Here is a 25,874-nt window from a genome sequence, read left to right as displayed (position 1 = left end):
CCTTTAGAAGTGGGTTGGGGGTTTGGGAGGTTGGAGGAGTTTGGGGGTGTTGTTAAGGGTGCCCCTAAGCTTGCAGGCCTTACTTATATTGAAGAACAATGCCTGAACTTGTCAGAAAGAAAACACTAAGGTTTTGTTCCTCACAGCTGAGGTGCAATTACCAGCTCATGGTTTTAGAAGATACTGGGCAGAATTCATAATTAGTTACAGATAGCCCCCTGTCCCTTAATCTGTTGATATCAACTTGGTCATGGCCTTTCAAATCTAATAATCAGTTTCTGACCCTACTATTAATGCCCTGATCTGAATACATATGCACACTAAAGCTGATTAGAACTTGCAGAAAAAATAAACACGCGTTATGCAGCAACATGCAATAATTATGGAAAATCAGAACAGGGCATAATCAACTTTTAGTTCCAGAATAAATATAGCCATCTACATAATGTTCTGAAACAGAAACTCAGTTGGGTTTCTAAAACTCAATTTTTTTTTTTTTTTTAAATAGAGGTTTAGATTTGCTTTCCTATTCCACTGGCACTAATAATACAGGGAGGAATTACTGTTACAAGCTGGACTGCTAGGCAATGCTGCTCGACATCTAAAGCGAAAGGTTAGAGTTTCTCTCAACATAATAACCAGTAGAATGCCAAACATATTGCAAATTTTCTTTTCTTGCTTCACCAGAAACAATCTGTGTTAGACAACACTACCAAAAGCTTTTGTTCACTAACCAGAAGATTTGAACTTATTTCTTCATCTCCTCTCACTCTTAGTCCAACAATTGCAAAGATAATTCTCAGCTAGATTTAGGAGTAATAGGGCTCGATAGACCATCCTTTCTGTGAGGCCTAACAGAGCCGTGTACAATTTTATATTTTTTAAATTAAAATATAGCAGAAAACTAGAAAAGAATGCCAGCTTGTTAAAAGGACAGAGGAAAGATAAAAAGAAGCAGGGAAGTCATGCAGTCCATAGCCACAAGGCCAGCAACTACCAATCACTGAGCGTCCTAAAATTTGAGAATGACCGTTTTTTTTTGTATTATTGAAGGTAAAGAATTCCAAAGGGGCAAGGCAAAAGAATGCACCATGCCGAGTTGCTTCCAAATGTGCAAAAACAAGTTGATGGGATGTGCAGATGACCACTGCGAAGTGCCTGCAAGGTCCTTGGTGGGACATGCAAAATTATCATGCGTATCTAAAAGGATGGGTCACCGTTACAAAGTACTTTATGAGTTACTGTGAGGACCTTATATTGGATCTAGAATGGTACAGGTTAGCCAGTGGTGAGACTTCAAAAGTGATGTAATATGATCCTATCACTTCACATGACAAAGGATTCTTCTCCTTTGTGCCTGCCGTTTTCTGATTTTTTTAATTATATTTTTCAAAATACAACAACAAAGAAGAAAAATTATGAAACTCAAGCAGGTAATCAAAACTTATCAATCAACCAACAAGAAAAAATAAACAAGGAAATAATCAATCCTTGAGTATCAAAGTTCAAGTCCATACATATTCTTTGGGCTGCACATACGGCAGTAGTACGTTTATCCACTCCTACCCTAGCTGAGATAATATTTAACTATCTCTCTGACCTCATGTGCAACTTTCTTTAAATCAGTCACCTTACTTTCTAACTCTTCTTAATCTCTTACCTATCTATATGTTCCATCTTTGCATTACCCTTCACTATCAATTAAAATGTATTGTGTTGACATTGTAAGTAGTATACTATACCATACTTTGTATTATCTGAATATTTTTACTGCTCTAATTGCCTATTTCTCATGTTTGTTCTATTCTTACTGTACACCGCCTTGAGTGAATCCCTCAAAAAGGCGGTAAATAAATCCTAATAAATACCACCATGTTCTGTTTGTAGATGTTTGATGAGGTATGATGGAATGAGGTCTTTTGTGAAGATTCATCTAAATAGGTACAAATAGAGTGAAACTATTTAAGCCCCTAAAAACACTTCCTTCACCAAAGTAGTGATTTGGAATTCAAATGAGAACCACTGGTCAAGTATGTCATGATAACTTAGATTGGGACCTCAGGGAAAGGAGTTGGGTGGGCAACAGCTTTGTGGGGTAAAAATCAGGCAGTTATTAGCTATCCAGACAGGTTTGAATTTTGGTAAGGTCTACGGGTGGATGATCAAAATAGTCCACCAGAAGAGTATCGTCTGCGTAACAGTATGCAATTCCATGTATCAACCTAGTGAGGGGGCTCAGAAAGATATAATTAACCCTTTAGTGTCCAATGTTCCCTTAATAAGCCATATGGGAACAGATTGATGGGAACATTGGACACTAAAGGGTTAAATGCGAACACTGCTAACACCAAGCCCTGCGGAACACCACAAACAAGAGGGTATGGGATTGAAGCCGAGTATGAGGATGTTGCCAAGAATATGCTTCCAGAGGAGAAAAAAAGAAAGATGTAAACCAAGCTAGGCCTGTACCTGTAATACCTATCTAGACAAACGTACGGAACGATGCCCCAGATCAAAGACTATGGACATCTGCCTTCAAGCTAAAACTGAATAGAGAAAAAACACAATGCCGGATACTCACATCACCCCACAATACCAAATGCTTTGAAACTATCAAAGTCAATGGGATCTTCCTCCCCCCCCCCCCCCCCCCCCCAAATAGCAACAATCTGAAAATCCTAGGAATCGCCATAGATTCACCAATCTATCCCTTGACGACCAGGCCTCAAACACTACAAAGAAAATGTTTCATACAATGTGGAAACTCAAATGCATAAAACAATACTTCCCAAGAGACATTTTCCGCACCCTTGTCCAAACCATGGTCCTTGCCCATGCCGACTACTGCAATGGAATCTAAGCAGGATGTAAGGAACAAATTTAAGAAACTACAGACAGCACAAAATACAGCAGCAAGACTCATATTCGTAAAATAAGATTTGAAAGCGCTAGACCTTTACTCAAAAAATTACACTGGCTTCCTATCAAAGCACGTATATCCTTCAAGATCTGTTCCTTGGCCTAAAGAATAATCTATGGCCTCTCACCAGGCTACAAGACCAGCACAATAGACTTACCAATTCGCAACACAGAAAAAAAACTTGTGGAACACAATACTGATAGACCTTAAATTCATGAACAATTGTCACGCTCCTCACCTCCGCTCCCGTGAAGGGAAGTGCCGGCCATCTTGACGGAGCAGGCGCTTCCCGAGTCGTGCCGGCCATCTTGGTGGAGCCGCCGTCCCGACCCTTCCTTTCTAGGCGCAGGACTCGCGTTGGCGTTGGGATTTGGGCTTGCTGTGTGCCTGGCTGTCTGCGGGCGTGCGTGCCCTGCTGCGTTTCTGGCTGGCTATGGGCGTGCGCGGTCTGAGAACACTGGAACCACCTTCGCCCCGCCTCCAGTTTCTCTGGATTGGAGCCTCGCACCCAGGCCCCGCCTCCTCCGGCGACCAGCCAACCGGAAGCCTCCTTTGCCAGCTGATTTCTTTCCTCTTGATGGTGGGGGCTATTTCTGGGGCGTCTGCTCTCCAGTGCTTCGGCTTCTATGCCAGTAGGTGACTGTTTGCGCTGTATCTATTTTGTTGACTCCTCATTACTGACCCTGCGTGTATCCTGACTACTCTCTGCCTGCTGCCTGTCTCTGACTACTGCCTGAACCCGGATTACTCTCTGCCTGCTGCCTGAACCCGGATTACTCTCTGCCTGCTGCCTGTCACTGACTACTGCCTGAACCCGGATTACTCTCTGCCTGCTGCCTGTCACTGACTACTGCCTGAACTCGGATACTCGCTGCCTATGGCCACGTCTGACCCCTGCCTGTATCCGGAAGTCCTGTTGGCCGCCAGCATCTGGGGGCTCAACTCTCTTGCGGGGTGGTAAAAAGCTTTGCTCTCTACCCCCGCTGTAAAATGTGTTTTTTTTTTAACCACAGTTTACCGTGGGTCCCCATCCCTGTGTCATTCTCTACTACCACTGAGCCATCAAAACTGCATCTTTTTAAATACATTTTATCCTCACTGACAATCAGAACAAGACAAGGAACGACATTCAAAATTTTTCTAACAGCTCCATTAACAAGAACTCCTCCATACCACCACCACCCTCTGGAGATTCTAAAAAGTGATTCTGCTCTGCTCTTAGAGATGTTGTTAATTCTCACATATATTTGACAAGAACCTCTAATGCTAATCATAGACTGCATTCTTAATTGACAATACTTGCATTTCTAAAAGAAAAGAAATTAGATGCAGTGCTACCTTGCTAGAGTGATCTCTACTACCTTCTAAACAGAATTCAAGTTTGAGGCCTTGCTTTATATTTTAGTATTTTCCACATATGCCTCAACCCATATGTATAAAATAAAAAAGTGCCTGTATTTTACCAGTTGTAACTAATTTTTAAGCCATGGCAGCTTCTTTGTCAGTGTAATCACTCCTAAAACTGATGACCTAACATAGTTACAATCCAATCTATTACTCAGGAACTAATATGCAATACCATAACGTATTCTTCTCTACTATGTATGTATGCACCTCAACGCAATACCACTTATGTCAAAAACGATTTCTCTATAATTGATGACTTAACATACGTTACAATCCAATCTATCACTCAGGATAGATTGGAGTGGCCTAGGGACAGTGGCCTAGTGGTTAGGGTGGTGGACTTTGGCCTGGGGAACTGAGGAACTGAGTTCGATTCCTGGCACAGGCAGCTCCTTGTGACTTTGGGCAAGTCACTTAACCCTCCATTGCCTGCCGCATTGAGCCTGCCATGAGTGGGAAAGCGCGGGGTACAAAGGTAACAAAAATAAATAAAATAAATTATTTATTTTTCTTTACCATGTATGTACGCACCTTAATGCAATACCATTTGTAATTCTGTTAACCGGAAATGGCAATCGCCATTACGGCAAATGTAAGCCACATTGAGCCTGCAAATTGGTGGGAAAATGTGGGATGCAAATGCTACAAATAAAATTAAAAAAAAAAAAAATAATAATAAAAATCATAAACTGGTAAGATATTGTGCTGTTTTACAGTTTTTATGAATTACTCTGCCTTGGATAGAAAAACAGTCTTATTGAATGTTATTATATAAGGAGAAGAGAATTCTTGGATCCCTTCTGGTGTGTCACTGTAGTATTGCAAAGAGGCTCTAATTTCTCAAAGCCACTAGCTCTAACTCTCATGGGAAAGCAGAAGGGTGATGGAGGGACAGGGGAAATAAAACAAAATGGAATTTGCAAACAAATGCAAGTCATGGAGTTTTTTTGGGTCTTTATATATATATAAGCGATCGTCATACAACACTGTATGTATGTGCTTTCTTATGATTTTATTTTGTACACCGCTTTGTTCCTGCTTGAAGTTAAACGGATTAGAATATTTAATGAACTATAAGTGATTTAACATTGTCCTTCTCATATCCTCTAGGTTGTAGGTAAACATTATAGCCCATAGAAACATGCAAACTGTAGGACCTTCTACTAATGCTTCACATCACTATCATCAAAAAAAAAAAAAAAAGATGAACGGCATCACAAGATGGCAAATACTTTAGGCACTTAACAGAACATAAGCATACCATTTCTCCTTCCTATAACTTGAATGCTAGACATGTTTTTATTTGAAAAGGAAAAGTGCTAGAAGAAAGTTTCTTGAAACACATTATTTTAAAGGGGCGATCAAGGAGGACAAAGCCGTAGCGGAGAAATTAAATGAATTCTTTGCTTCGGTCTTCACCGAGGAGGATTTGGGGGGGACACCGGTGCCGGAAAGAATATTTGAAGCGGGGGAGTCGGAGAAACTAAACAAATTCTCTGTAACCTTGGAGGATGTAATGGGTCAGTTCAGCAAGCTGAAGAGTAGTAAATCACCGGGACCTGATGGTATTCATCCCAGAGTATTAATAGAACTAAAAAATGAACTTGCGGAGCTACTGTTAGAAATATGCAATCTGTCCCTAAAATCGAGTGTAGTACCGGAAGACTGGAGGGTAGCCAATGTTACTCCGATTTTTAAGAAGGGTTCCAGAGGAGATCCGGGAAATTATAGACCGGTGAGTCTGACGTCGGTGCCGGGCAAGATGGTGGAGGCTATTATTAAGAATAAAATTGCAGAGCATATACAAAAACATGGACTGATGAGACAAAGTCAGCACGGATTTAGTGAAGGGAAGTCTTGCCTCACCAATCTAATGCATTTTTTTGAGGGGGGTAAGCAAACATGTGGACAATGGGGAGCCGGTTGATATTGTATATCTGGATTTTCAGAAGGCGTTTGACAAAGTGCCGCACGAAAGACTCCTGAAGAAATTGCAGAGTCATGGAATCGGAGGTAGGGTATTATTATGGATTAAGAACTGGTTGAAAGATAGGAAGCAGAGAGTAGGATTGCGTGGCCAGTATTCTCAGTGGAGGAGGGTAGTTAGTGGGGTCCCGCAGGGGTCTGTGCTGGGCCCGTTGCTTTTTAATGTATTTATAAATGACCTAGAGATGGGAATAACTAGTGAGGTAATTAAATTCGCCGATGACACAAAATTATTCAGGGTCGTCAAGTCGCAGGAGGAATGTGAACGATTACAGGAGGACCTTGCGAGACTGGGAGAATGGGCGTGCAAGTGGCAGATGAAGTTCAATGTTGACAAGTGCAAAGTGATGCATGTGGGTAAGAGGAACCCGAATTATAGCTACGTCTTGCAAGGTTCCGCGTTAGGAGTTACGGATCAAGAAAGGGATCTGGGTGTCGTCGTCGATGATACGCTGAAACCTTCTGCTCAGTGTGCTCAGGAAAGCGAATAGAATGTTGGGTGTTATTAGGAAGGGTATGGAGTCCAGGTGTGCGGATGTTATAATGCCGTTGTATCGCTCCATGGTGCGACCGCACCTGGAGTATTGTGTTCAGTACTGGTCTCCGTATCTCAAAAAAGATATAGTAGAATTGGAAAAGGTACAGCGAAGGGCGACGAAAATGATAGTGGGGATGGGACGACTTTCCTATGAAGAGAGGCTGAGAAGGCTAGGGCTTTTCAGCTTGGAGAAGAGACGGCTGAGGGGAGATATGATAGAAGTGTATAAAATAATGAGTGGAATGGATCGGGTGGATGTGAAGCGACTGTTCACGCTATCCAAAAATACTAGGACTAGAGGGCATGAGTTGAAGCTACAGTGTGGTAAATTTAAAACGAATCGGAGAAAATCTTTCTTCACCCAACGTGTAATTAGACTCTGGAATTCGTTGCCGGAGAACGTGGTACGGGCGGTTAGCTTGACGGAGTTTAAAAAGGGGTTAGATAGATTCCTAAAGGACAAGTCCATAGACCGCTATTAAATGGACTTGGAAAAATTCCGCATTTTTAGGTATAACTTGTCTGGAATGTTGTTACGTTTGGGGAGCGTGCCAGGTGCCCTTGACCTGGATTGGCCACTGTCGGTGACAGGATGCTGGGCTAGATGGACCTTTGGTCTTTCCCAGTATGGCACTACTTATGTACTTATGTACTTATGCTATCACATTACAGCATATAGAGGAGGAAGAAGGAAAGAGTCATCTACATTGGAGAAGATGATGCAATCAAGCTTATTTTTGTTTACTTTAATCAAGTGTTTCTGCCATTTTTACTATTGTACTGATTTTCAGTTTGCCTACCAAAGTTTTTTGTTTTGTTGAGCCAGCCTTGTCTGGACATGGAACATCTTGAAGCAAGTAGTGTTGGAGTGTATACTAAAGAGTCTGTCCGTGAAACTAGGATTCTGCAAACTTCCCCCCCCCCCACCCCCCGCACTTAGATGCAGGGGAGTACTATGAAAGTATTACATACCATGTAAAATGAGTTTATCTTGTTGGGCAGACTGGATGGACCATTCAGGTCTTTATCTGCCGTCATTTACTATGTTACTGTGTTACTACTAATCATTTCTATAGCGCTACTAGACGTACGCACTGCTGTACACATTATATACAGGTACTTTCTCTGTCCGTAGAGGGCTCACAATCTAAGTTTTTTGTACCTGGGGCAACGGATGGTTAAGTGACTTGCCCAAGGTCACAAGGAGCTGCATTGGAAATCAAAACCAGGTTGCCAGGATCAAAGCCCACTGCATTAACCATTAGGCTACTCTTCTACTCCACTGAAAGCAAAGAAATAGCTATATACACTCCCATTACCCCACCATCTGTCATAGAAAAGGCTTAATTCCGGGGTTGGGGGTAAACTGGAATATATATCTACCATTTCTTTTCAGACTCCACAGCAACGGGAGTGTTTTGTTCTAGCCCCTCTCTTACAGGCAGTTTGCAGGGATAAGGAGGGCCAGGGGGTTAAGTATTGAGCACAGCAGAAAACAGTCACTACTCTCTAATCTATTCCTTGGTGCCATGTTTGAATATTTTATAGATAAGTTATATTCACTGATGGTCTCATCAAGGTATGTAAACAGGTCATGTTTGGAGGACACCACTTTGCCTATCGTATGCAAACCGTATGCACATTCATTAGGAAGAGCTTGAAAACATGACCAGTTTGTGATCATCCAGGACTGAAAGCCAATACCATTGTCCTAGATTAAGTACAGAGTGGATCAGAAATGGCTGCCAAAAGGGTCGAAAGCAATGAACATTGTTATTTCATCTAATCCACTAATTCGTTGATCTTTTCTCCAAAGAGATAATCTCCTTTGTAGGGCACATCAATAAGCTTTTTCTACACATTTTATTTCAATTTTGAAGCCCATAACCATGAGTATTCATGGTACTAATACCACCCATGGAAAAAAAACCCCTATTCATGTGTTTTCTACACTCCTTTTCTTCGTCTACTAGTGATCTAATGTTGTTAAATTTCTCTTGAGGAACAGACCGACAGACCCTTTACCTTGACAAGGATGTTTTACATGTAATGGCTTCTGAAGAATTGGCAAGATGCTATGCAGGAAATAAGACTGCGTTCTTAAAACGTTTCTCCCAAGATGATTTAGGGTAAGAATCCTTAAGCACGTTATGGACAGGCACTGTCATAGCTTATTGAGGAGCATGGAGGGCAAGACATGCCCAACATTTCTGCCACTGACTTGATCTCTTTTTCTAACTTAAATGGAATAATTTCTGACATGTTCCTGACAAAATCTGTCCTATGGTGGAGACGGGTCCAAAAGAAGAAAACCTGATCTGACAAGCCTTCTGATTTATAAGTAGAACACCAGGACTGCTTAGAATCTATATCAGAAAAATACGTTCTATAAAGAGAGGTTTGGGTATACACTTAGCTAGCAGATGAGGCCTCTGCAAGGATTTCATTTTGATTCCAATGCAAATGGATGCGTCTCTGATGCTTCCATCCCTGAAGAACTGGAAATGAAAAATGGAGCAGCCTATACCGGAGGTGATGCCTTTCTATGCCTTAGCACCAATACTATTTTTCCAGAATTGCAGGAGTGGCTAAATCTCCCTCAGCACTGGGGTCCTGATGCAGCTGATGCCAATGTAATGGTCCTTGCTAAATGGCAATTTACCATCTTTTGGACATTCCTGTCAAATTCCTCCTTGAAAACTGCTAATCTCTATGTTGCTTGGGTGAAGGAGAAGTGACATCCTCATAGGTCATTTAAGAGGTACTGGTTGCTGCATACCAGGTCCTTACATAGTAGATGACGGCAGATAAAGACCTTAAGCTCCATCCAGCCTGCCCAACAAGATAAACTCATTACATATGGTATGAGTTCATATGTATACCTGACCTTGATTTGTCCTTGCCATTTTGAGGGCACAGACCATGGAAGTCTGCCCAGCACTGTCCTTGTTCTAAATTTCTGAAGCTGTTGAAGCCCCTGAAAAGCTCCAGTGTATCCCATCCAAATCTATTCATCCACGATCAGGGCACAGACTGTAGAAGTCTTGCTCAGCACTGGCTTTGCTTCCCAATTAGCGGTGTTGACGTTTAGCATTCCTTTTCTTCACTGTGAGGAGGCACAGACCGTAAAAGTCTTGTCCAGCACTGGCTTTGCTTCCCAATTAGCGGTGTTGAAATTTTGCAATCCTTGTCTTCACTGTGAGGAGGATTAGGTGGAATGGCAGCCACTAAGGATTTCTCTGTTCCCAGCACTGTTGTTAACCAGGACTGACGCCAATCTCATTGGCTTCTATTGATGCTCAATATCACAAATGACTGATGTTTCCTCAAAGATGCATTCCCAGCATCTGGTGCACCTTTTGGGCTCTTGGTGATCAATGCCTCAGATTCACTTGGGCCATTCTTAGTCAAAGCAAAGAACTACTAGTTATGTTTTTGATGGCCATGAAGACCCCTATACATCATCTTTTCTAGCTGTATTACTTGTAAAAAGTTAAGCTTAGGATGAGGCACACTAGGTAAAATTTGTACATCAGTCACTGACATCCTCCGCACCACTCACACTTCTTGAAGTTGCCGGGAATGTTCTGCTTCTAAGATTTCAACAGAAAAATAGCTGCAGCAAAATCAAATGACTACCCAATGCTGCTTGATGCACCAGTGCTGATACAGGCCAGTCATGCCAAAATCAAGAAAACTTAAAAAATGGCTAGTGTTGTCTAAGGGGTAAAACAGAAAACAACAAAAAAAAGAGAGGACAGAACACGGCACTGAAATGCAACAATAGCAAAAAAAAACAAAAAAGAAACTGATTAAAGTCAATTACCTAACCATGGACAGCAGCCTGTTTTTCAATGCCTAGAAAATTGAGGTGGCCAAATACATGAAGCTCTATACATGCTTAGCTCACCATTCTAAAAAAGTAGTAGTTTATTTTAACGCTCCCACTCCATGTGAAAAACATGGTTAAAAACACACACACACAAAAATGTATACCTGCATGGCACTATGACCAATAGCATGGTGAACCTCCCTCAGCGTCTGATAGTTTTCCAACAAGTGGTCTCCACATATTATATCCACCTGTGAACAAAGGATGCAAGATCAATAAGTGAAATTTAAGTTACACCTATACTGAACGTCCTGTACAATCAGGTAATTTTTTTTTTTTTTACAATTAGTATTCCATTGTGATTCACTGTTTTAGATTAGAGGCACTGATCATGTTTGAACTCTGACTATTCTGGATAGTCATCATTGTTTCTATGCTACATATCTTACTATTTTCATCCATCTTGACAGAAGTCCACATGTAGGCTGAATGCACTCCTACTTGGATGTACTCATATCACAATTAGATGACTGGCTTTTCCCACCCCTCACGATCTCTCTCTAAGAAAAAAAATAATCAGCCCCCTCTTTTTTTTTCTAGTACCAGAAGAGTCGAATACCTCTCACACCCAGGTTCAGGACTATTGCAAACAGGCTATAGAGGCTTGATGTTTTAACGCTTAGCACGGAATGTTCTTCCTGCCACATTCCAGGATATAATACAGGTAGTTTGTTATCCATAAACAATAAAATGGCTTACATACCGTATTTTTCGGACTATAAGACGCATCGGACCATAAGATGCACCTAGGTTTTAGAGGAGGGAAATAGGAAAATTTTTTTTTCCTTTTTCCCTCATCTAAAACCTAGGTGCTCCGGTGCGTCTTGTCCGAATCCCTCCCTCCGAGTTCGGGATCGCCCTCCCCCCGGCCCTGTCACCACTTTTCCCTACTCACGTCACGCAATCTTCCCTGGTGGTCTAGTGACGTCAGGGCAGGAAAGAGCCCCCTCTTTCCTGCCCAGTGCGCTGCTCTCCATCCTCCTGTATGCAGCCTGACGGTCTTGGCAAGATTCAAAATGGCCGCCGAGACTTCAATTCTCGGCGGCCATTTTGAATCTCACCGAGACCGTCAGGCTGCATACAGGAGGATGGAGAGCAGCGCGCTGGGCAGGAAAGAGGGGCTCTTTCCTGCCCCGACGTCACTAGACCACCAGGGAAGATCGCGTGACGTGAGTAGGGAGAAGTGGTGACAGGGCCGGGGGGAGGGCGATTCCGAACTCGGAGGGCGGGCGGGCGGCCAGCCAGCCAAATCTACCTTCGGACTATAAGACGCACCCCCCCATTTTCCTCCTAAATTTTGGGGGAAAAAAGTGCGTCTTATAGTCCGAAAAATACGGTAAGTTAAAAGGACAATTACCTTATAGTCAAATACGATGCCAGGCCCTCAACCAGGTTAAAAACTGAGAAACTCACCAGAGGAAAATGTTGAAAGAGTATTCATGTGGCTAAATAAACTAAGTGGTTAACCCCCCCCCCCCCCAAAAAAAAAACTATTGGATACAAAGTGACAAACCATGCTCCCCTTGCCAAAAAAAAAAAAACCCCTCTCTACTCCCACCCTATCATACTTCCTACCTCCCATTTCCATCATCTGCTCTCTACTAAAACCACTGAAACACTTTCATCCCCAAACTGGACTGGATAAAGCAAGGCAATCATGTCAGTCATGCTGAGAGAACCCTCCCCCACCCCTGACCCCTATTATCTAAGTTGCAAAGCAAACATTACAAGTTGTTGGTGAGGCCCCACTTGGAGTATTGTGTTCAGTTTTGGAGGCCGTATCTGGCTAAAGATGTAAAAAGACTGGAAGCGGTACAAAGAAAAGCTACGAAAATGGTAAGGGATTTGCGTTGCAAACCGTATGAGAGACTTGCCAACCTGAACATGTATACCTTGGAGGAAAGGAGAAACAGGGGTGTCATGATACAGATGTTCAAATATTTGAAAGGTATTAATCCGCATACGAACCTTTTCCGGAGATGGGAAGGTGGTAGAACTAGAGGACATGAATTGAGGTTGCAGGGGGGCAGACTCAAGAGTAATGCCAGGAAGTATTTTTTCATGGAGAGGGTGGTGGATACGTGGAATGCCCTCCCGTGGGAGATGGTGGAGGTGAGAACTGTAATGGAATTCAAATATGAATGGGATAAACACAAAGGAATCCTGTTTAGAATGAATGGATCTATGGAATCTCAGTGGACATTGGGTGGTGACGCCGGTATTTGGAGAATAAAACCGGTGCAGGGCGGACTTCTATGGTCTGTGCCTTAAGAAAGGCAGGGACAAATCAAACTCAGATATACATATAAAGTATTACATACAATGTAAAATGAGTTTACCTTGTTGGGCAGACTGGATGGACCATTTAGGTCTTTATCTGCTGTCATTTACTATGTTACTATCCAGCTTATAATCGAAAGTGATCGCCGGCCATCTTCCGACACAAATCGAAAGATTGCCGGCGATTTCTTAAAAGCGGCGAAATCGGTATAATCGAAAGCGGCATTTTTGACAGCATCGCCGCTTTTCTGTCGCTTCGCCAGCGAAAGTTCAAGGGGGCGTGTCGGTAGATTAGCGAAGGCGGGACATGGGCGAGCATGGACGTGGCTACCAGATGGCCGGCTTTCGCCGATAATGGAAAAAAAAAAGCGGCGTTAAGCAGTATTTCGCCGGCTTTACTTGGTCCTTTTATTTTCATGACCAAGCCTCAAAAAGGTGCCCCAACTGACCAGATGACCACTGGAGGGAATGGGGGGATGACCTCCCCATACTCCCCCAGTGGTCACCAATCCCCTTCCAAACTAAAAAACTAAAACTAAAAACCTTTTTTGCCAGCCTGTATGCCAGCCTCAAATGCCTTACCCACCTCCATGACAGCAGAATGTGTTGTATCCTCCGACAGCCTTTCCCTGGTTGCGATGTGGCTCTCGGGTGAGTGTGACACCTTTTCTGTTAGGTGCCCTGCAGAATCACATTAGCAATGCATTGTGGTGGGTGTAGGGTACTGGGCTCTACTCCCATGGTGCTTTCCCCCCCTGCTAACTGGGTCAGAATGTGCCCTGTTTTGTTTCCTGTTGTAGTCCATGCGGTAGTGGCCATTTTTGTAAGCCAGTTTTAGTTCCCTTTCCTGTGTTACCCACGTTAGAGAACGTAGTTCTTACCTTGAATGGTGCTGAAAGAGGGCATTGTACACCATTGTGCCAGCTCTGACCTACTGCTAATCTTAATACCAGGGGACTCTTTGCCAGTGGGGCACAACCTCTGATCTGCAGTTAACTGAGTAAATGTGGTTATTTCAAGAAAGGACTTTTTCAGAGAGATTAGTCTTCAGGTGTGAACTGGTGTGCCAAAGTTATACAGCAGCAATAAGTCCCAGAGGCTGTATGCAGGTCCCTGGAGCAATTTTAGTGGGTGCAGTACATTTGTGGGTAGTGGGTTTTGGGGTTGGGGGGGTTGGGGGGGTTGGGGGGCTCAGCTCCCAAAGTAAGGGAGCTATGCACGTGGGAGCTTTTCTGAAGTCCACCGCAGTGACCCCTAGGGTGGCTGGTTGGTGTCCTGGCATGTCAGGGGGGCAAGTGCACTAAAAATGCTGGCTCCTCCCACGGCCAAATGCCTTGAATTTGGCCAGGGTTTGAGATGGCTGACATAACTTTCCATTATCGCTGAAAAACAAACCCCGCCATCTCAAACCCGGCGAACTCCACGGCATTTGGCAGGGCTAAACCATAATATGGACAAAAATGATGCCCGGCCATCTTTTTCGATAATACGGTTCCGGCCAGCTGTAGCGCCACCGCCAACATAGATTGCCGGCGATCTATTTGGCCGGCGACGTTCGATTATGCCCCTCTATGTTACATTAGGAATACACTCACTCAACACATGCACAGACAAAGAACCACCGTCCATTAGAGGATTCTCTCAGAGTTTTGCAAAGTATAGTTAGATCAAGATTATGCAAATAAGCAAAACCATTCTAAAAATGTTAAAACCACCACCAAACTGGACTAGATATAAAATTACTGCTATAGGTCTAGCAAGAGAATATTCAGAAAGTCAGATTTGATGAAATTACAGACTGCTTCATCTGCAATCTAAGATGAATGGCTCCAAGAACAAAGATATTGAGGCACACGAAGTGAGGGCATTTATCAAATGTAGCAGCCAGTCTCCCTGAAGCTGATGAGACAAGTCTTTAGATGTTTCTAGAGTCATAATTTTTCCATGACCCTTCATAATGGATCAAGGAGCATGAAATGAATTTTCTTCTCAAACAGCTGACTGAAGAGTGGGGTAAAGGCTCTCTGCTTCACTTGTAACACTGAAGAATAGTTCTGAAAGATACGTACCGGCACCCCATTGTAGAAGATATTCTCCTGCTTTTCTTTATAACTGCACAAAAATGCCACTTTTTAAATATATTGTCCTCCTGCCGATGTCCAAGTCTATGAGCTCATTCCAATCATAAGCTCCATGATTTTCTCTAGGCAGGAACTCCTACATCATCCAGTTTTCTAAAGCAGACAGGAGAGAACGATCGCTCAACATTTTGGGTATGCCTACAAAGCACAAGTTACCTTGACATGAGCGATTTTCTCTGTCCTTGAGTTTTTTGGACTTGTGTGTAGGTAAGATATTGCAAAGCCTTGACTTCTGCCTTGACTTCCGCATTCCATCCTCCATAGGTGAAACCAGATTCTCCAGCTCCCCAGTGCATCGGGTGGTATCTGTCAATAATTGTTGGAAACCAGATAGCTTTGTCGAAAAGCTTTTCAAATTTAGCATCCAATGCTCAGACTACCGATGTAGTCAATTCAGCAATCAAAGCCTCTCTGAGCAACAGTTGTGCACTTAGTTGTGTACTCTGTGAGCTATTCGCTATGTTATCGTCATTGACCTTGCGCAATCTTTTGAGTTTTTGAAGCCATTGTCCCCATTTGATTCTGTAAGAATTCATACAACTTGCTGTATTACAGAATAGTCTTGTACAGTTTTAAAGATTGAATGGTGTTAGATGAGCATGGAGGGCCCTCTGAGGAAGCCAAGAACACATCCTAGCTTCTTCACAGCATCATGTGATCTCTTATCATATTTAATGTTTATATCATCTTCCTCAATTTACTAAAAACTTCCTCTAGGCAGGTTAAGTGGAAGGGGCCATGAAAATTGTAAATACTAATTACTTGCTGAGGAATGAAATAAAAATTAATGTCACTGTCAATTCAATTATCTTAAAAAATAAAAAGTCCAGCATTGATGATTGGATCAAGACAGCCAAAAAACCAATGCCAAGGCACTGAAGAATATAGGTCATTCAAGTCCTTTCAGAAGGAAAAAGATGGCTGAAGTTCAACAAACTGAATTACCTTTTAATTAGCAATGTATGCATGCAGTCAGAACAATTTCCCCAAGGAACACAGATATAGCAACATATCAACAAACAAAATAAATAGGCTGCCAATAGAAGTTCAAATCAAATAAATAATGTAAGTCCTTGGAGATGGGAGGAAGATCTGTGCACTTATGAACCAAGAAACCAGCTGAGTTAATGGAAGTAATTTAAATCTTCCCTGCCAAGTTCTACATTTATTTTTATGTCCTTGCTAAAAATTAACTTTTTCCTGCATAAATTCTGCCATATATAACTTGAGATGTTATGACAAACTATCTTAAGATGCAGTTATACCATTTCAGGTACAAGACTATGGGAAGGTCAATTTAATAAAAAGAAATTTAATGCGAGTGTGACCTATATAATGGACAGAGCCGGCCCCAGTGCTTTAGGCAACAGCTTTGGGGGGAGGTGGGAAGCAAAGAACAGCTGCAGTCAAAGCAAAACAAGAGATTCTGACTGCCACATGAACTCAAAGATCTAATCAATACATACTTTTAGAAGCAGGAGGGCAGGGCATTTTCAAACAAACCATTCACCTATATACATGAGTTTTGGAAATTGCTCTCATTTGTGTGCACCACATACACAAACACACACACATACACTGGAGAGATGCATGGGAACAGTTTAGTGAGAATCTCGCGGTTGTCACAGGAATCCCATGGGGATCCTCTCCAGGTCCACAGCACTCTCACAGGGATCCCCCTCTAGGTCCATTGAGATGGACGCGGGGTTCCCGCGGAAATGTAGTGAGAAGTCAGCCTATCTATCCTTTCCTTGTGTTTCTAAACTAGCTTAGCAATTATTCAGCACTAAAAAAAAATAATGGATATGGTTGACAGCATTGAAATCTCCATAAGCACTGAGAGGGAAAGTTTATCAACATGGGCTACTGTTAAGTTGGGTTATTTTAGTACAGGGGACGGGCAGGGATGGAGGAGATTCCAGTGGGGATGGGCGGACACAGGTTAGATTCCAGTGAGGATGGGTTGGGGACAGGTGAAATTTTTGTCCCCATGCAAATCTTTAACACACACGTTTAATACTGAAAAGCATGATTCTTTAGGGAGGGGCATGAGGCTGAAGGTTTACTGAAGGTGCCCAATACCCTTAAAGTGGTCCTGCTCATGGTGACTATAACGTTCAAAATGAAACAAAATAACCACAAAATTACATAAAGACAAAATACAAACCATGCACGAAAACTGAAACCTAAACTAACTTAAATACAATTAGAATTTTATATTCACCTACAAAATACCAAAAATAATGAGACTCAAAGAAATTGATTTATGACTAAACCAAGAACACTAACAGCAGCTTTTTTGTGCAAACAAGAATATTGGGGGGGGGGGGGGGGGGGGGGGGTCAGCATTTATATTTTTGTTAGATATGTGTTCATAAACTCCTGGATGTTCACAGCTCAAATAAATAAAAAAAAAGAGCTACCACAGTAAAGTTGGATAAAGTTGGTGAAGTCACACAGCAAAGACAAACATGGCTTTCACTACTCAGTTTTTCATGTGACATATCCTTTACATTGCATAAAAAGGAGTGATTTCAATTAAACAGATTTCATGGTAAGAACATGTAATTCCCATTATTATACTTGTAGTTCAAACCTTTTTTTTTTCAGGACTGTACCCATTATCAATTTTAATGATCCAAATACATCTCACCAAATGAGTTCTATTTAAAGATCTTCCAGCATCGTAAACTATTTCTAGAATAAACAGCATAAAAATGTATTGTACTGTTTTGGGATCTTGCCAGGTACTTGTGACCTGGATTGGCCACTGTTGGAAAACAGGATGCTGGGCTTATGGAACTTCGGTCTGCCCCAGTATGGCAATACTTATGTAGTTACCTTATGTAAACTGCTTTGGATGTATTGCAGGTTTATGATAAATGGCTTATAATTGCTTGAGATTAGATGAGATTATTAATTTATCCAAAAAAGGTTTTTTTTTGCTTTTTATCTATTACTTTTAAAGTGGAATAATATAATACTACCTCATTCAATAATGTACAGAATCTCTTGCTTAGAACTAGAATTGGTGCAACCTGCCCTAGTAATGAGATTCTTAAGGCTCCTTGTTTATTAAGAGGAAATTTAGAATGATGCCTGACCTAATACCAATTATCCATCTATACTGCACTTTGTATTCCTCAGATTACCGAAAATGGCACAACTAAGGTAATTTCTAAAAACGTTCTGGAACTGCATAGTAATCCAAAAGCATCAACTGCACTTCACCACTATAGAAGCTTGTGTCTAATCTACCTATGTATCAGGCAGGTACATTAGGTTAAGTAAGAGCTGTATACTGAACTGTTGCAGTAAGTTTGCCCATGTTGCAGCTTTAAGAATGCCACTTAAAAATCAAGATGGAGGAGAATAATGCAGGGCTACTAACTGTGGAATCAGAACAGGATACACAGATGATCTAGATTTCTCACTTCCCCAGTTTTCACAACTATTCAGAATGCCATACTAATAAAGTGTGCTTTTGTTTTACCACATACTAACATTAACAAAGTGTGACTCTTAACAATGAATAATAACACAGAGAATCTGATAAAAATTTATTTATTTATTGTGAACATTTATATCCCACATAATCCCACTAAGGCAGGCTCTATGTGGCTTACAATGTTGTAAAGATGCCCTCAAAAGCAACTGGTCTTTACATAATAGGACCTAAGGTCTTTTATGGAGAGTGCTCTCACTAAAGTTCTCAAGTGCCATTCACTGCATTAATGTTTCCCATTTTCCAGCACACTTTTTCCTTTTTTTTGCTAATTAATGAATTCACATACACCGCACTGACACAGTGGGATCCAACCAACAGTCCTAGACGTTATGACATAAAATTAATCATTAGCTCATTGTTGCTTTAAAATAGTAGACGAAGACTACCATTGACAGCTCCTACAGTTTGCCTTTGGCCACCTGCTAATGAGGTTATCGCAAAATGATTTGTGACTTTTGGCTCATCCAAAATGTTACCTTTCAGTGGAGGAGTGGCCTAGTGGTTAGGGTGGTGGACTCTGGTCCTGAGGAACTGAGTTCGATTCCCACTTCAGGCACAGGTAGCTCCTTGTGACTCTGGGCAAGTCACTTAACCCTCCATTACCCCATGTAAGCCGCATTGAGCCTGCCACGAGTGGGAAAGCGTGGGGTACAAATGTAACAAAAATAAAATAGATACTATTGGAGATTCTACATGGAATGTTGCTACTATTGGAGATTCTACATGGAATGTTGCTATTCCACTAGCAACATTCCATGTAGAAGGCTGCACAGGCTTCTGTTTCTGTGAGTCTGACGTCAGACTCACAGAAGCAGAAGCCTGCGCGGCCACATTGGTGATCTGCAAGGGCCGACTTCTACATGGAATGTTGCTAGTGGAATAGCAACATTCCATGTAGAATCTCAAATAGTAGCAGCAGTGGAGGAGTGGCCAAGTGGTTAGGGTGGTGGACTTTGGTCCTGAGTTTGATTCCCCACTTCAGGCACAGGCAGCTCCTTTTGATGACTCTGGGCAAGTCACTTAACCCTCCATTTCCCCATGTAAGCCGCATTGAGCCTGCCATGAGTGGGAAAGCGCGGGGTACAAATGTAACAAAAATAAAATAGATACTATTGGAGATTCTACATGGAATGTTGCTATTCCACTAGCAACATTCCATGTAGAAGGCTGCGCAGGCTTCTGTTTCTGTGAGTGTGAGGACGTCAGACTCACAGAAGCAGAAGCCTGCGTGGTCACATTGGTGGAATAACAACATTCCATGTAGAATCTCAAATAGTAGCAACAGTGGAGGAGTGCCTAGTGGTTAGGGTGGTGGACTTTGGTCCTGAGGAACTGAGTTTGATTCCCACTTCAGGCACAGGCAGCTCCTTGTGACTCTGGGCAAGTCACTTAACCCTCCATTGCCCCAGGTACAAATAAGTACCTGTATATGTAAGCCACATTGAGCCTGCCATGAGTGGGAAAGCGCGGGGTACAAATGTAGTTAAAAAAAAATCATGTGGCCATAAAGACATAAATACATACTTACAGAGAATGGATAGAATGTGGCAGCAGCAGTTCTTAGTCTCACAGGTAATCACCATGGTGAAAAGAAAAATCGACTCTGCTTTCCTCAGGTTGGCATTCCCTCAGTCTGATCATTAGCTGCTTTTCTGACATTTATTTATTTATTTAGGCATTTATATCCCACACTTTCCCGCCCATGGGCAGGCTCAATGTGGCTTACATTAGTTCAAAAAGGCTAACAGCAATATAAAAGGACACTTCAATCTAGTAATAAACAGACACAGTAAGGGCGAGGTAGTTGGTGGGGAGAGAAGTGAGAGAGGAGGTAAGGAATGCAGTATGGTCGCACAACATAATGGGTCAGAAAACATTAAGGCAGTGCTGAGCTGCAGGGTAAGCTGTCCTGAATAAAGCGGTCTTCAGGGAGATTCTGAAAGCCTGGTGTTCAGAGGTAGCTTTTACTGAGTTGGGCAAACCATTCCACAAACGTGCACTGATGTAGGGAAAGGTAGATGCGTGGCTGGTTTTATACTTGAGGCCACTGCACGAGGGGTAGTGGAGACGTAAATAGGATCGGGAAGATTTGCTCAAGTTCCTTGGTGGCAAGATGATAAGATTATCCATATAAGCTGGAGCTTCGCCGTGAAGGATTTTGTGCACCAGGGCACAAATTTTGAATGTTATACGTTCCTTGACAGGTAGCCAATGCTTAACTGTTTGGCGCCTCAGCATGTGGTGCTTAAAATTAAGAAAAATTAAAGCTTTGGCACACTAATAAAGTGAAGAGAGGTTTAGATGCTTTCCTTTTGCTTTCAATGAATCAAACTGATGGGCAGGAACAAAATCTCAAGGCAGGGGTAATAAAGTATTAACAACACAACCCAGCGCACACATTTACTTCAAAAGCTACGACTCCTCAGCAGGCAACTCATTTTATGTGAGAACTCATGGCCTAGCTTCCTCATTGGATCAAAATAATACTTTTGAATTAACTACTTTTATTTGTATGCAACATTTTAATAAAAATCAAAAGCACTTAGCTGCAAATTGCAGATCAACCAGACAAGCATCCAAAGAACAATGAGAGGAGGAATATTTCAGTACAAATGATTTTACTGTTTCCAGCGAAGGATCTAGGAATGAAGACCATGATCTATTTGACTGCTAAACCTCCATATAGGTTTTATTGGTTCGTTAAGGAGGGTAATAGAAATGTTGTTGGACATCTTTTCATATTTTAAGGATTTTGTCCTCAAAATAAGATGCTAGTTGAGATGTAGTAGGAGTTGATTCATTTGAATGTGATAAACTCATCTTTCAGATTGCAAGACAGTGAGCTATAAACTGTTCACTTTGCAGATTTTAGATAACAAACTGCTAAGTGGTGGAACTCACTGCCAATGGCAATCAAGGGTCAAACTGATTACTTGGTATTTCGCAGAAGATTGAAAACTTTCCTCTTTGAGAGGTTCCCACCCATTGATGGAATGTGTTAGATTATAACTGGCCATCAATGGTTTATTATTTAGTTCTTATTTGTGCTACTCTGCTCTTACTTGATATTGTGTTTATGATATTGTAAGCCACATTGAACTCGAGTATGGTGAAATTAGATCTTACCTGCTAATTTTCTTTCCTCTAGACCCTCCAGACCGGTCAAGACGCGTGGGTTATGTCCTCCTACCAGCAGAGGGAGACTGAGAAACACTGAGCTTTTGAATACTGTATATATAACCTGTGCAGTACATCCACTAGCCAGTATAACCCTGACAAAGCAGAGAAAACAAAAACACCAACTACAACTAACAACCCTGTATATGGTCACTGCCAACTGGACACTTTCTTCATATCTTTCATTGTGCCCTTTTTATTGTGTGTGCTTCCACAGGTGGACTATCAAACACGGTCACACCTGACCAGACTCATACCAACAAAAGTCTGAAACCATAGAAACCACACTCAACAGCTGCCAAGATAGAATAACAGAGAGACCACACCAAACAGACCTCCTGGCCTAAAGTACAGACAGGGCGGGCCTTGACCGGTCTGGAGGGTCTAGAGGAAAGAAAATTAGCAGGTAAGATCTAATTTCACCTTCCTCCACGACCCTCCAGACCGGTCAAGACGCGTGGGACGTACCAAAGCAGTAAACATCCTAAGGGCGGGATCCACGAAGGCCAGAGGTCAACACTGCAGCCCCAAAGCCTGCCTCGTCCTTGGCATGCACATCAATCCTATAATGTTTAACAAACGAATGCAATGATGACCAAACCGCCGCTCGACAAATATCTAACGGAGGAATCATACTACTCTCCGCCCAGGAGGTCGCCATTCCCCTGGTAGAATGAGCCGAAAATTCCTTAGGGACCACGCGGCCCTTCAGCAAATACGCCAACGCAATTGACTCCTTCAACCATCTAGCTATCGTAGCTTTGGAAGCTGCCGCGCCCTTTCTTGCACCACCATGGAGAACGAACAAACGATCAGAAAGCCTATAGTGCCGAGTTCTGGAAATATAACAGCGCAAGACTCTTCGCACATCTAACTTGGCCAGTCGACGCTGCTCCGCATCCCCCGCAAAGTCACCCAAAACTGGCAAGGAAATAACTTGATTCACATGGAACTCTGAAACCACCTTGGGCACAAAGGACGGCACCGGGCGCAACAAAACCTTCTCCTTGGAAAAAGACAAAAAGGGTTCTCTACAAGACAAAGCCTGAAGTTCTGACACCCGCCGGGCTGAAGTAATAGCCACCAAGAACACCGTCTTTAGGGAAAGATCCTTATCCGAAACAGAAACCAAGGGCTCAAACGGCGGCCTCACCAAAGCATCCAGCACGAGATTCAAATCCCACGGAGGCACCATCCGCCGCCGGGGCGGTCGCAGTAACTTAACACCCTTCAAAAATCGAACCACATCAGGACTAGAAACTAACGACTTCCCCTGGATCTTCCCACGAAAACACGACAAAGCCGCCACCTGCACCTTCAAAGAAGACAAGGCCAGACCCCTGTCCATACCATCCTGCAAAAACTCCAAGACATCTGTCACCGACGCTCGAAAGGGAAGAACTTGTCGACCTGCACACCAATGCTCAAATACTCTCCAGACCCGGACATACGCCAACGAAGTGGACTGCCTACGCGAACTCAACATCGTATCGATAACCCTGGACGAAAAACCTTTCTTCCTTAACCTGTGCCTCTCAAGAGCCAGGCCGTAAGCGAGAACCGATCCGGATCTGGCATAACTATCGGTCCCTGACACAACACCACTGAATCTGACAACGGCAGAGGGTCCGCTACTGCCAACCGAACCAGATCTCCGTACCACGGCCGACGCGGCCAATTCGGGGCTAACAAAATCACTTGACCGGGGTGCCGAGCGATGCGCTGAACCACTCGACCGACCAACGGCCATGGAGGAAACACATACAGCAACTCCTGCGGCCAAGGCATCAGGAGCGCATCTATGCCTTCCGCTCGAGGATCCCTCCGTCAACTGAAAAACCTCTGAACCTGAGTATTGCGGGCCGTTGCCATAAGATCCATCACGGGAAGTCCCCAGACCGACACAATGCGATTGAACACCGACCGATGAAGCGCCCACTCTCCTGGGTCTAGAGAATGCCTGCTTAGGTAATCTGCCTCCACGTTGTCTACTCCAGCCACATGTGCCGCGGAGAGCGCTAGAAGATGAACCTCCGCCCATTGACACAACAGCGCCGCCTCCTCCGCGACCGCCTGACTCTTTGTGCCCCCCTGACGGTTGACATAAGCCACGGCGGTGGCGTTATCGCAGAACACCCGGACTGCTTTCCGCAACAGCACACTCTGAAACGCCAGAAGCGCCAGCCGAATGGCCCGAGTTTCCAAACGATTGATGGACCACTGAGCTTCTACCTGAGACCAGCGACCTTGAGCTACCTGACCGAGACAATGAGCTCCCCAGCCCTGAAGACTGGCGTCTGTGACGAGGACCACCCACTGTGGAGCCTCCAACGGCATTCCCTTTTCCAGATTCCTGGGTCTAGCCACCACCGGAGACTGAGGTGTGGGCTTACCAGCAGCTGAAGGCGCACGTCCAACCCCTGCGACAGAGATGACCACCGACTGAGAAGAGCTGACTGCAATTGCCGCATGTGCGCCCGGGCCGATGGAACTACCTCTATGGTGGCCGCCATCAACCCCAGGACTTGCAGATACTCCCGGGCCGTCGGAGCCGCCTCCGACAGAAACAGACGAATCTGACCCTGCAACTTGCGAATCCGAGGGCCGGGCAGGAAGACTCGACCATTCCTGGTATCAAAAAGAACCCCCAGATACTCCAGCGACTGCACCAGGTGACTCTTGCCGAAGTTCACTACCCAGCCCAGAGACTGAAGAAACTGCACCACCCGAGCAGTAGACACCTCGCTCTCCGACTGGGACTTGGCCCGAATCAACCAATCGTCCAGGTAGGGGTGCACCAGAATACCCTGCTTCCGCAAGGCCGCCGCCACTACAACCATGATCTTGGAAAATGTTCGAGGAGCCGTTGCTAATCCGAAAGGCAGAGCACAAAACTGAAAATGCTTTCCTAAAACCGCAAAGCGCAGAAATCGCTGATGAGCAGCCCGAATGGGGATGTGCAGATAAGCCTCCGTCAAATCCAAAGACGTGAGAAACTCCCCTTCCTGCACCGCGACAATGACCGACCTCAATGTCTCCATGCGAAAAGAGAGGACTCTGAGAGCTGCATTGACTGCCTTCAGATCTAAGATAGGCCGAAAGGCATCCTCCTTCTTCGGGACCACAAAATAGATTGAATAGCAGCCCAAGCGGCGGGAACAGGAACAACCGCCCCCAGACTGATCAAGCAAGCCAGAGTGTCCCGCACCGCTGCCCGCTTGAGCTTCGAATGACAAGGAGACTCCAGGAACCTTTCGGGAGGTGAGCCGTCGAACTCCACAGCGTATCCGTCTCGCACCACCTCGAGAACCCACTGATCCGAAGTGATTTGGGCCCAGTCCTGGTAAAACAGACTCAGCCGAGCCCCTACCCGAACCAGAGCCTGGACCCGCACACCTTCATTGCAAATTACGCCCCGACACCTGTCCTCCTGCGGGAAAATCACGCCCTCCGCGCCGATTCCCACGAAAGGACTGAGTGCGCTGAAAGAACCGACCTCTAAAGGACCCACTAGTCCTCCCGGGCCTATACCGGCGAGCCTCCTTAAACCGACCTCGGGAGGAAGTACCCCTGGAAGCCGCCTTAGGACGAAAATCCGGAAGACGAGGGGCCTTGGCATCGCTGAGCCCGCGCACCAACTTATCCAAATCCTCACCAAAAAGCATGGACTCCTTAAAAGGAAGAGAACAAAGCTTGGCTTTGGAGGCCGCATCTGCGACCCAACCTCGCAACCACAGTGCCCTACGTGCCCCCACCAGCATAGCCATATTCTTGGCCGAGGCACGGAGCAAATCATAAAGCGCATCAGACAAAAAGGACGATCCCATTTCCAATTTGGCTAATTCCTGCACCCCGGAGGTCCCAACCTCCACCGAATCATCAAGCAGCTTCTCGGCCCATCGGAAACACGCCCGCGCAACCAGCCCCCCACAAACCGAGGCCTGCAGGGCCAGGGCCGACAAATCGAAACTCCGCTTGAGGAAGGACTCAAGCCTCCTATCCTGGGGATCCCGGAGAGCAGTCCC

At 44.0% G+C, this 25,874-nt stretch overlaps 1 protein-coding gene across 3 annotated transcripts in view; it reads right to left on the bottom strand.

Moving 5' to 3' along the window:
• The window catches only part of PCGF6 (polycomb group ring finger 6), a 104,792-nt gene that overhangs the window by 16,407 nt on the left and 62,511 nt on the right, over positions 1 to 25,874 (bottom strand). For 2 of the 3 annotated variants that reach the window (XM_030202811.1, XM_030202810.1), the window contains exon 9: positions 10,848 to 10,934. The exons of the other annotated variant lie outside the window; for it this stretch is intronic. In XM_030202811.1, coding sequence (XP_030058671.1) covers positions 10,848 to 10,934 — 87 coding nt within the window. The remainder of the gene's footprint in view (positions 1 to 10,847; positions 10,935 to 25,874) is intronic. 3 annotated transcript variants of the gene reach the window in all.

Source organism: Microcaecilia unicolor, chromosome 5 (genome assembly GCF_901765095.1).
Source record: "Microcaecilia unicolor chromosome 5, aMicUni1.1, whole genome shotgun sequence".
Taxonomy (NCBI): Eukaryota; Metazoa; Chordata; class Amphibia; order Gymnophiona; family Siphonopidae; genus Microcaecilia; species Microcaecilia unicolor.
This window is presented reverse-complemented; position numbering and strand designations above follow the sequence as displayed.